Source organism: Limulus polyphemus, unplaced genomic scaffold (genome assembly GCF_000517525.1).
Source record: "Limulus polyphemus unplaced genomic scaffold, Limulus_polyphemus-2.1.2 Scaffold1682, whole genome shotgun sequence".
Classification (NCBI taxonomy): Eukaryota; Metazoa; Arthropoda; class Merostomata; order Xiphosura; family Limulidae; genus Limulus; species Limulus polyphemus.
In genome coordinates, this window is record NW_013667292.1 from 234,900 (window position 1) to 247,782 (window position 12,883).

Consider the following 12,883-nt stretch of genomic DNA (forward strand, 5'->3'; position numbering starts at 1 on the left):
TCCAATGCTGCTTATTACTTAGTGCTGAATTCTGAGATCATTGAACAGCCAAACAAAGAGACTAAGTCCAGGAGGTATATTGTATGCCAGTGTGAGAGATTCCAGGAGAGAACTTGACATTATATTAGATTTTTGATGGGAGTATGACCTTAACCAAAATCACAGCAGAGTATCATTCAGAGACTGTTGATTTTTTGACAGTATCACTGAAAGGTACAAAATGATAGAATTATGTCTAGATTTTCACTGTATGAGAAAAACTGAAGGACAGGAAGAATACAGGGATGATTCAATGTCTACCAAGGAGCTTCATCAGATGAAAGAGAATAGGCCAAAATCAAGCACAAATTAGTCCTAGTGTTTAAGTAATTCGGAAGATGCTAAACCCAGTCAAGACCATGGTCAAATTCAATACCTTTTGTATTAGAATTTACGCAAGAAAGCTTCCTATTGTTTCACGGGATAGTTGTTTTACTTTACCTTATATATGTGGGACTGATCTATGAATATCACGTGGAGAAGAGATACTTCCAAAATTCTTATTATTCGTTTTTTTTTATTAGTCAGCTATAGCGAAAATGTGGACTGTTTATTTGTTTGACGTTAAGCACAAAGCTACACAATGGGCTATCTGTGCTCCGCCCACCATGAGTATCGAAATCCGGTTTCTAGCGTTGTAATTCTGCAACATACAGCTGTACCACTGGGGGAGGGGGCAGGCAATGTGGATTGTAAAGCAGTTTGGTAATTTCAACCAGGTTTTTTCAGACTCTGAAAGAGCATGAATTTGCTTATAAAGCTTTGCGGGCTTTTTTCATAATTATTCAGCCTTCTAATCATGAATGCATCTGGTCCTTTAGTCAACCAACCAAAAGTTTTAAGTCAATCTTTGAACACAGTTATTTTAATATCCCCTAATTTACCACACAGATGTTTGCACTGTAAATTTCATCAGCCTGTATCTGACCTCACCTTATATTTTCAGCTAATAAAGTAGTTATTTTTGGTCAATGGTATACCAAGTTTGTCCCTTTCATTCCACTTACAATGATTCATCAACTCTGTCATTCCAGACACTATATAAGCGAATCTCTCGTGGTTGCAAAGATCGGGTAATGAAGTGCTTGTTTATACTTGGAATAATACATATTTTCTTTATGTAACCTTTTGGGCTTTATTGGTACCTTCCTTGGGTTAATCTATGCACTTATGACATGTACTGTCCATCTCATATATATATATATAGTCCAATAAAAACGCCCGTCTTATGCTGCTGTACCGTAACCAGAGCTAAGTTCATCGTGGTATAGGTCCACTAGGTGCTGGAAGTACATTATGTTCGATTTGCCCTTATTCTTCAAGAAATACTGAAGGTAAAGAAGTATGTGTTGTGATAACAATCCATCATAAGTCTTACAGTTTTTTAGCCGCGGCATAGTGGCTCATAGAATGGCTCTGCGTTTCTTTTCAAGTACAACCTTTTAGCTCATAGCTCTTTCTATTGGCTGATTTGAGATCTAATTACAGTCGTGGCTATTGAAGATTATCTCTTGTTAGTCGAGGTGAGATTTGAGATTGTAGTGGGTATAAAGATGTTGCAACTCCTCTTCATGTCCTTCAAACCAGTTACGAAGAATATCAGCATGGTGGATGGTGACATTGTAATCTTGAAGATACCCATCACCTTGAAGACGAAAATGGAGCATAAGAGTTGGCAGTTGAACGCAAAGATGCTCAGAGCTTCACAGTATGTAATGTAATAATTCGAAGAAACCAAGAAATCCAGTCCATGCTCCGAGAATGCACACACACACACACACTACATCATCTTTCCCCCTCAAACAGCTTGCACAATGGAAAGAACACACAAAGGTTGTAAACTGTTTTGGATTATCCCCAAACTTTGACTTTCTAATCTGTACAAAGCAGCGTTATCAAGAATCAGTTGACCACATAAAACAGTTCCATTGATCAACAGTCCAAGTTGATATGTGCGGTGTTTTGGGCTTAATTGCTGGAAAAGGTTTTTAATATATTATTCAAACCAACAGTGGATCACGAAAATGTTATTTCAGCTGGTTTGTATCGAAGTTTGTATACAACAAAGAAAATTTATTGTACAATTTAATAAGAGTTACAATAATTTTTGTTTTGCGACTGGTGATATGTACACTCTACACAACCTATAAATAAGTAAATACAAACCCCCGAGAATACGAATATACCATCTCCATGACATAATGTACAAATAACACTGATTTATAAATACATGTATAGCTCGGTAAAGACCACAAAGTACAAAACGCATTCAAAAACAAAAATAACCCAGAGGGCGATCAAAGTCAGCGAGAAATAGTAAAGTTACTTGCAATACCACTGTCTTCAGTGAATAGGGTGATAGGGTATTTCCAGTCCCTTTGGAAATAACAGTTTCTGCACGGTCTTGGCGTTCAGTTCCAACAGAACGGACTCTTCATGCTGTGAAGAGATGTGTAGAGAGCGACCCAAGTCAAACGACCGCTACTGTTGCAATACCAGCAGAAATTATCTTCATAGAATATGCTGAAGGACAGAGTAATTATTCGGACTAAGCAGAAGTCCTTCTCACTTCGGACATTATTGTACGTTGATCACACCCTCCTATCTTTTGGGACTCTCGGTTTCCCAAGGATTCCAGATTTGAAAAATGATCGGACAGTGGACACACCTGGGTTTGGCGACTATCCCAGAAACTTTCGATGGACCATCTGCAAGCCACAACAAAATATGACGGTACTCTTGGTATGGTGCCAGTGCCATTTGGGCAGCTGTTAGTAAGCGAAGGGACGGTCACTGTTTTTTTGATGCATTACAATTATCGAGAAAGAATTACCTGTCTAAACAATGACTAGCTTACCAGAAAAAGCAATTCTTTCATGCAAGATGGGACTTCTGATCAATTAGCCCGAGTCACAAAATATTCACAGTGGCTGTAAAAAAACACACACAAGTTGAAACATCTCTCCCCCTACTGGCTTTTCTTCCTTCGTTACTTACGTTTTGTTAGCCGTGATATTCGTAAATGATCAAATTTCATGTGATCATAATTAGATGTGATAGCTTGGACGATTCTCTCGTGGCCAAGTCAAACGCGAATATGAATCCTATCGAGCAGGTTTTTCACCCTTGATCTTTCCCTGTGAAAGCGTCGGAAACAACCAACATCTGGGGCCACCTTCATCCAAGCCAACATCCCCAAATTTCACGTTTGAGCAGGTAAGTCTGAGGGCTTATTACGCTAAAAATCAGGCTTCGATATTCGCGTGGGGCACAGCAGAAGTAGCCCATAGTGTAGCTTTTCGCTTAACAACCAAGAAAAAGATCTTGTAAATAAAGTTTGTAACCGTGTCTCTGCCTCAAATATTGTAAAGGGCAGGTCCATTAAAAAAACAATATAAGCATTGTACCTTTTGTATAGCATTTATTTATCTAGTAAACGGAGTTGTTTCTGGTGTGGGTTTTTATTTAATTATTGGTTGGATGTGTCTATGAATATGTATATGAATATCTATTTGAAAAATTAGTACTTCAGTAATCAATCGCAAACAATACTTTACACTTAAAAGGATAAGTGGAATAACCTTTCAAATTCTAAATTCAGAAGGAATGAAAACTTTTACAGGTAATTTTACGGTTTATTCAAAACCATCCAAGGTGCAAACAACCACTAAAAACTACAGACTTTAGCTTTCTATACAGGAATAAAAAATTCAACTTTATAATGTTTTTAAAAACAAACGATTTCTAGAAATTACAAACAAATGCTTCTTATGATTAAATAAACACGATACATTTTGTTAACTACAGTCTAGAATGTGTTCAAATTAAAAACAAAATAAAATTACGGTATATTAGTTAGTGTTTCACGCCAGAAACCCAACTGTAGCCTTAGTTAGCCGGTATATTAATTAGTGTTTCACGCCAGAAACCCAACTGTAGCCTTAGTTAGCTTACGGTATATTAATTAGTGTTTCACGCCAGAAACCCAACTGTAGCCTTAGTTAGCTAGTGAAAGTAAGCTGCATTTCAAATAAATGTACAGAAATTTAGTTTTAAAGAAATAACAGAAAATTAGCGATTATTAAAATTACTCTTTTTCATTGGATGAAAATGTTTTGTATCTGAATTGTTTAAGTAATTAATATTTTCTTTGAAAAGTATCAATCCGTATTGAAAAATTAAATATCTTTCTCTATTGCACGTTTAGCAAAAATTATCAAAACACTACAGTTATAAATAAACGGAAACCACAAGTTGATACCCTCCATTATTGGCTTTTGTTTCTTCGTTACTTACGTTTTGTCAGGCATGACATACGTGTAGGCTCGAATTTCATATGATTATGCTCAATGCCATGTATGATAGTGGTAGAAAAAAAGTAACCTAATACGAAATTTGAATCCTTCAGACTGACGAGTTTAACGCTCATTATCCAGTAATGCGAGCGTAGGACACACCCAGCATCAGCTGTCAGTCAGTATTTGCACGGTTTTTTCTTCAAGCGTAAGCAGCATGATAACAAGAAATCGACGACGAACTGCTTACAGCTTTTCAAATTGGAAACTGCTTTTGATCCCACACCAACTACACTGATATTAATACAATTTATATTTCATATAATTGTCCGTTAGTATGGAAAACTATATTATACATTTCTGGTTTATAAACTTTGCAGAATTCGAAATGTTAGAGTATAAAATATAGGAGATAATTTTTTTACTAAAACTTTATGTACAGTTATGTGTAAACTATTACAACGATTAAAACCATAACTAGAATTATAATTTTTTTGACTATCAGAAAAGAGAGGTAGCTACGTATTTCAAAAACAAAATAAATCAATGAAAACTGTAAAATAAATAGGTCATTGCTTGTCACAGAGAATTGAGTACGTTATATTAGAACAATTTTTAATGTGCAAATTACGTGACAAGTCATGTGACAAACACAGTTGCTGTAAATTCGCTGTGGAACGGCATTTACGAGATCTACATTTTGATATTACTTGGCGTTTCGTTGTAGTGTGATGCTACCGAAAAATGATCGCTTTTGGGAAGGGTATGTAACAGCTCTTTCCGACGTAAAAATATTCATACATTCAGGTCATAAAAATGTATTCAAATTGGGGATTTAAATTTCTAAGAGGAAGATACGCCCTTTCACTTAAAGACCACCCGAAATAAGTTTGCAACAAGTCGTACCTCAATCGTGTTAAGTAAAGTGCCGCGTCTTTTAACAAATCAGAATCCACGAACACAAAAATCATTCATGTGCCCCAGGCAACAGTATTCGACATACTTAAGAAAGACTCCCATCTGGAAATGCGACACAAATCACTTGTACACAAGTTACTTAAACGACACATTCGTTCAACCGCCGCATACTCCAAATAGTTGGAGAATTAAATGGATATTCATGCTATTCTATAAGAAGGCGCATTATGTTTTTCTGTGCGATCGGGCTGTTTAAATCGACGTTGAGAAACCGTTGCCTTCGTATACTACATGAATTATGGAAACCTGGAGGGAGTAATGGCGTGTCGGCCCTACAACGGAGCCTTTGCAATTAAAACTACGCTGCAGGTTTATTGTCAAGGTACATGGTCGTCAGATTGAGTATGACCGGACGTGGCGACACAGAGTGTAACGACGTGGTAAGGCTACTAGATCGTTGTAATATAACTTAATCTACCTCTGTATTTTGCGATGTAACTACAAATATATTGAACTAATTAAAATTCCGTAAAAAATCTGTTGAGATATTTAAGTTTAGTTATTTATAATCATTGTCAGATTCTTTGTTTAAATAACTGTAAAGATAAAAAAGAAAGTTGCGACACAACATATGTAAACCACGCAGTTGAAAGCTAATTGTAATGTTGTTTGCATTGTTAAAAAACTAGAGTTTGTAAGTAGCTAGATTTTCTGAGAAACTGGCCAGTCCTGTTTATAAACATGTTATAACTGACAAGCACATTACATGTAGATTAACTACAAATCCTAATTTTACTGTTCAAACAGTAATAGATATTGAAAACACTAAAGTGAAAAATATGGTGGTTAGGGCGCTGGACTCGCAATCTGATTGTCGCGGGTTCGAATCCTTGTCATCGTCCATGCTCGCCCTTTAAAACTGCTGTCAAGGGCAGCCAACCGAGTGTAAAAGTTCTTGGCTAATACAAAATACCCAAGCGGCTGACCTCAGAACTAGATTGAATTGAGGTCGAATGAAGAAGAAGACTAAAGTGAAAAATATAGTCAGTTGATACAATCGTCAATCCAAGGAAAACTCTTAACTCGCTCGAAGAAAGGTCTAAGGATGAGATATGGACATTAATGTTGTTGTTTTCTATGTGTGGTAGCAAAAGAATAGAAGTTCAGTAGTGCTCTTGATGACTGACTTGCGTTCTGCCAGTGGTTTACTTTAGCAAAACTGCTAAGTGTTCAATATTTTGCTCGTCTCCGAGGGCAGAGAATACTCATCCAACGTATAATAGTAATTCAGCAACATGTTAGCTTGTCAGAGTGAACTTAGATTACGTTTATAGAAAATGACCAGTAAGAATACATCAGAGAATGTCTTCTCTAGTTAGAGTGAACTTAGATAACGTTTATAAAAACTGGCCAGTAAGAATACATGAGATAATGTCTTCGCTAGTCAGAATGAAAATAGATTATGTTTATAGAAATTCGCCAGTAAAAATATATCAAAGAATATCTTCACCAGTCAGAGTGAACTAAGATTACGTTTATAAGAACAGACCATTATGAATACAGCAAATAATATTTGCAAAGGTTGGAGTGAATTTCGATTATGTTTACAGAAAATAAATTACATAATTATTTACTTTTGATTTTTTATTCTATATTTCTTTTTGCAACATATTCAGATGTGTTCGTACTTCACTAACTACTATTGTAATTTGGGAAGAACAAAACACATACGATTTATTTTAAGTATACAAATATATCAAGTTAATGGTTCACTAACCACTATTGTAACTTGGGAAGAACGAAACACACGCGATTTATTCTAAGTATATAAACAGATCAAGTTAATGGTTCACTAACCATTATTGAAACTTGGGAAGAACGAAACACATGCGGTTTATTCTAAGTATATAAACAGAACAAGTTAAGTAGGTTCAGTGCCAAGCAGAAATTGAGTTTTCCCATAATTAAACACCTTGGCTGAGATCGGAAAGAGTAGCAGTTTAAGAACAAAGGCTTATTTTTACAATGATTTAGTTTGTACTTCCTATTCTTGTTACATTTGGCACTCTGTTTTCTTTGGTCTGAGTTTCTTTCTAATGAATGTCTCTGCTTGATCAGCTATGACGCATGCCTTACCATTTTGTACGTTTATCAAGATAAGTTTTTCCTTGTTTAAAGAAGAAATAACATGCGTATTGAAATATTGATTTCGGCTTATAAGCAAGTTCCATTTTCAAAATGAGAAAAAAACGCATTTACCGATTAACACTGGTATTTAGTTTGATCTCTCACACAAATCAGAGTCCTTCTATTCTCTCCATAAAAACAAACTCACCAAACGTTCCGGTGGTCTAATAGTATGCATAGTTCACTGGTTTAGAACAACACTACATGTTACCAGATTCCTGTTCAACCTAGCCATAGCAGAGATTTTCAATAATCAGTGCTTTCTCTACGCTCTTGTCACCGATTTCGCCTGTAGGAAGTACAGTGTTTCCTCGTTGTGGCCAACACTTGTTCGTACGGTAAAGTGTCCCCTCGAGCCTTTGTTACATGAACTTCAAAAACATAACTGTTCCCGGGCTTTAATCCTCTCACCTTTTGCATGATCAGGTCTTGGATTCTGTGTCTGCTGTAACGATTATATCTACGACACATGACTTCTTCGCGATTGTATCCATGTTCGTATTTTGGTTCGCACGAAAAAAGAGGCATAAGGTTTCTTGTGTCGTTACTTTGGTAGATACAGTACCTTACCTTATCATCGGAAGAAGCTCGCCATGCCAGCATCACGGAATCACACGTGGTGAGAGAATCGAAAACTAAGATCCTCTTATCTTTAGGAAGGTCTGGAAATGGAAACTTCCAGTATCTTCGGCTTACAAAGAGCTGTACTTCTCGAGTTTGACGGACCAAGGAAGACACAGTAAAAGTATAAGTACCATTAGGTGCATCATTGATGGACAGGGTTTCTGTGCTCATGACACGGGTGTTTAGAAGAACATTCCTGTTCAAAGATACTTCAAATTCAACCGGTCCTGGCCCCATACAGGAACGAATAAAGAAGTATAACACAGGCGTCTTTTGTCTGAGCGTATAAGATGAGACGGAAGAGAAGTCGTCCGATTCTTCTAGTTTTAAAGTTGTCAATGAATGATCTCTAATTCTTCCACTTTTCGAAACTTTTGTCGTCGTGCTGGCTCCCAAGTAGGCAATACTAGCATTGTTTACTGGATTGACAGAAAAAACGTCAAAGAAGTAAGTGGTGCCCTCTTGGAGATCTCTGAACATATGCCAAGTCTTCCTACCGACACATTCATAAATTATATCTTCCAGAACTGTCACAGACTTTTTGATACCCCGGACTTTCATTAACAGCTTCTTCCGGGCAAGCTTTTCCCACCAAAAGCCAAACCCCGCCCATGGAGGTGGTGTTGGGGGTATGTCCCCATTGATGTCAGAATCCACCTCACACTGCGTCTTGTAGCTCTTTCTAGGGTTCGCCGATACACAGTATTCCACCACCTGATTATGCTGAGATTCCGTAGGACTTATCATCCATGTGATTAAAACGCGGTTCCTTCGAACTTTTAGAATTCCAACGCGTGGATTGGAAGGAAGAAGTGGATGAGGGAAATGAACCCCCGGTTTAGTCGAAACAAAGATCTTCACGCTGGTATCATTGCCATGCGAGTCCATTTCTAGCATGTACAGCCCGGCATAACTGTTGAGGTTTGTGTAGGTCCTTTGCTCCTGACCAAAGTAAGTTGCTTGAAGAACGGAATAGGAGGGAGCTACGTCACCGCTCGCTATGTCATTCTGTTGGATGTCTATAGAAAAGACGGAGAGTACATACATTACTTCAATAGATATCACATATGAGTATAATTCAGGTCTCGTTAAAGCTGAAAAACCACCACAAATAGTTAACTCTTTTGCTGCCATGTTTGTAGATAAACAACTCTCCCAGTACCAGGTAAAAAACAGAAAGACACGTGTTCTAATATTTATAGATACACACAATAAAAAACAGAAAGACACGTGCTTTAATATTTCGTTATTTATCTGCAAGTTAAAATTGGTAACCTTTGAGAAGTTTGACGAGGAATACCATTTCTTCATTGTGGTACACATGGCCGTGTTCTAAAGGGAGACTTATATATACTCAAGGCAGTCAAAGAGTTAAACACACTATAGATGCAAACAGTTAAAGCATTGTGATGAGAATTCTATTCAAACATCAATACAAAAACTTAAAACTCATATAATAAGTACAGATTTTGTGACAATGCTTGGACATTATATATGTGTATATATATGGTGAGAAATGGCGCCCACTGTCCTTTTACATTATATAATATACATAAGAATGATAATGTATATACATATATAACGAAAAAATCAATAAGACTCGCCTATGGATATGAATGAGAAAACATTTTAAACATTTTAATGAATGTATTTTGAGAACATTTAATATCCTAAAAGAACCATATTTTAATGTTTTCTCTTTTTTAGGCATGAAAGGTAAAACATAAAAGATCATTTTTTCGAAAAATATTTTATAAATCTTTCGTGCTCCTTTAAATAGAAATGTGTAAGAGGGCAGAAGTAACTGGTTGTGTAATGTCAGTAGGAATTGTGAAACCGTGAAAACAGTTACTAAGACTTACAGAAAAGAAAATAGTAAGTGAAAGTATGAAATTATAGAATAAATAAATTACATTTCAATAATAATAATAGGATAAAGTATAATTAGAATAATATTTTAACTTAAAAAGGAAAGTATATTGACTAATTTTATTTATTTTTGAACATTTTTAATGTACTTAATTTATACGCTGAGTGTATTATATGTTTGTACGTTGGGAAAATATAGGTATTTAACTTTTAGATTATTTATGTATAGTTGAAAAATGTTATTTGTATGTTTTTGTTATAGATTCTCAGTAAAATTATATCCTGAAGAGTGACCTTTGAAGTCACGAGACCGGTTGAAGAAATTAATAAAGGAGAGAAAAATAGAATAGTCTGATATTTCAGTGTTTTATTATATATAATATCTATCACTTTACATTACACTGTACAGACAGTATAACGAGAAAATGTTTTTCACCATTTTTTTTACATTACAATATATACATATGAACATAATGATATACGTTTAATGAAACAATCTCCGCTCTCCAGTTAAATTTGACATTACACACAAATACGACGACATGGACTAGACCAAAATGTCTAAGCAGATTGATGTAATTCCTTAAACAGATATATAATTAATTATGCACAGGTTCCCTTTTTTCTTGTTCTGAGAACACTGACCAGTTTGGGTGCATGATACTCTAATTTCCCGCCGTTCGAAAACAGCATTTCCATTTCATTTTCAGGTTTACTGTTTGGTTATTGTTTCTGATCGGTGAAGACATCGATATAATTTTTTCTCGGAAGTATAGACTAACAGGTTGTTCTTATGTAAGAAACTAGACAAATACAGCCAAAGAAAGACAACTCCATTTTGGTGTACCCAAGTCTTTCGTTAGGAAAGACCAATCAACTTTTCATAGACTCCTTGAGGTCTTATGACATCTTGATTAATTATTGATGCCTCCTTCAGTTACACAGCACATTTGATCATTTGTCAAAATCACTAGAATGGGCAGCAGTACCGTTCGGCGCGTTTATTGTTTATAAATGAGTTATTAAGGTTCATATTTCGACCAATGATCAACGATTTCGAGTTTTGAGAGACAGAGATGAACAGTATAATTATATTGTAACATAGTTGAACGCCGAGACGGTTCAGTTGTGGCGTTAGTATAAACTGGTTTACAGATCTTATTGGAAAATCCAGCGATTTTCAACAAGACTTATACTTGCTTGACTTTGTTTCTGTATTATACCCTCCAGGAGTGAGGACATGCTCATTTCGAGGGTGCTTCCGAAACTTGTAAAAGTTAGTACAAGTTGGGAGTTTATCACCCTTGAATATATGTAATGGGAATGATCTTTGACATGGTAGTCGAGTATTGTGAGATGGAGCACTAACTTGTCTGACTTGAAAGGGTTATTATAACTATTCTGATTCCTGGTTTTGCGTTGTGCAAACGTTTGGCTTTCCTGCTCCGACAGCTATGAAAGTCTATATAACGAACACTGGAGCAAAGAACTCAGTGTATTTTATTCGTTCACTTGTGTTTACTTCGTTTCCGTTACTAGAAAATCTAAATACCGATATGTGAGTTTGTAAAAAATATCAGACACATTCTCTATTTCTGATGAAACACGAGAACATCTACAAAGGATAAGGTATTAACTCTTATTACTTTCAAAGGTAAACGTTTCACCTCTTAATTTATCGAATTCAAAACCCCAACAAACTTATTGATATCTTGAATACCCTTCCATATCACAAAACAACAGTCTAAAAATATGTTGTTTTTTTTTACGTAAGCTACAAAATTATCTTGAAAATGTTAGGTAATATAATATTAAATAATTGTATTATTCAAAAAGTTATGTCCTGAGGTGGGAACTTTGAAGTCGCGAAACCGGTAAAAGGAAGTAGAGAGAATAAAAGACAGAATAGTAAAGTATAGTTGTGTTTATATATATATATCTTAAACAATTATTTGAGGAAAATTTGTATGCGTGTGTGTATACGCTAATAACTGGCGAACCTCTGAACCGATTTTCTCAAATCTAACATGTACCCTTCGTGTTTCCACGGGGTATTACACAGGGAGTCGGCGTTTGGATCTGACCTCTTATGTCACCTCCTGCGGGCCCTATGCGCTGAACAGGTACATCAGCTAATATATATGTGTGCGTGTAAAGAAAGGTGCCTACTCTTAAGTACATTTTGTTCAAACATTATCACGTTTATATCTATATATATTTGATCATATGTACAAAATATCTCAATCTTAGTTCTTTAAATCAAGTGGAGCTCATGTGTAGCAGTCATACTTTTGTGACCTCTTTAGATCACTCTTTAAGACGCCATTTTCAAAGTACTTGATGATTTCGTGTTGATTATATTAAGTGTATTTTGAGAACTAAGTCATAACGACTGAAAATATCCTTAACAACGAGTGTACCCACCTGCTGAAACAATACACCCTAATCTTTATAAGGAGAAACGTAAGAAAAGTATATTTAATTAGTTATACTGGTTGCCGAGTTGATTTTTAGTTTCGCTCTAAGCACATAGCTTGCTATGATCGGAAATATTAATTTATACATCCTACTAAGTTACTGCGAGATAGAAAGTTTAATATTTTTCTTGATAACATACTTTTTAAGAAAATATAGTCTCCAGTAAGGTTTCTAGCAACGTATAAGAAATAAAAAAGTTGATTTAACTTGAAAGACTATATCAATTTATACACGGACATGTTAGGATAGAGAGTTAGATGTAAAATAAACATATCAATTTCCTTTTTTTTATAAGATCTACGAACGAAACGTAATATCAATTTAAACACGGACATGTTAGGATAGAGAGTTAGATGTAAAATAAACGTATCAATTTCCTTTTTTTTTATAAGATCTACGAACGAAACGTAATATCAATTTAAACACGGACATGTTAGGATAGAGAGTTAGATGTAAAATAAACATATCAATTT

At 35.5% G+C, this 12,883-nt stretch overlaps 1 protein-coding gene across 1 annotated transcript; it reads right to left on the bottom strand.

Moving 5' to 3' along the window:
• Positions 1-5,962: 5,962 nt before the first annotated feature.
• LOC106464544 (protein NDNF-like) lies at positions 5,963-9,197 on the bottom strand. Its single transcript, XM_013924688.2, has one exon. The coding sequence runs from the start codon at positions 9,195-9,197 to the stop codon at positions 7,716-7,718; it is 1,482 nt and encodes a 493-aa protein (XP_013780142.1). The 3' UTR covers positions 5,963-7,715.
• Between the last annotated feature and the right edge of the window lie 3,686 nt (positions 9,198-12,883).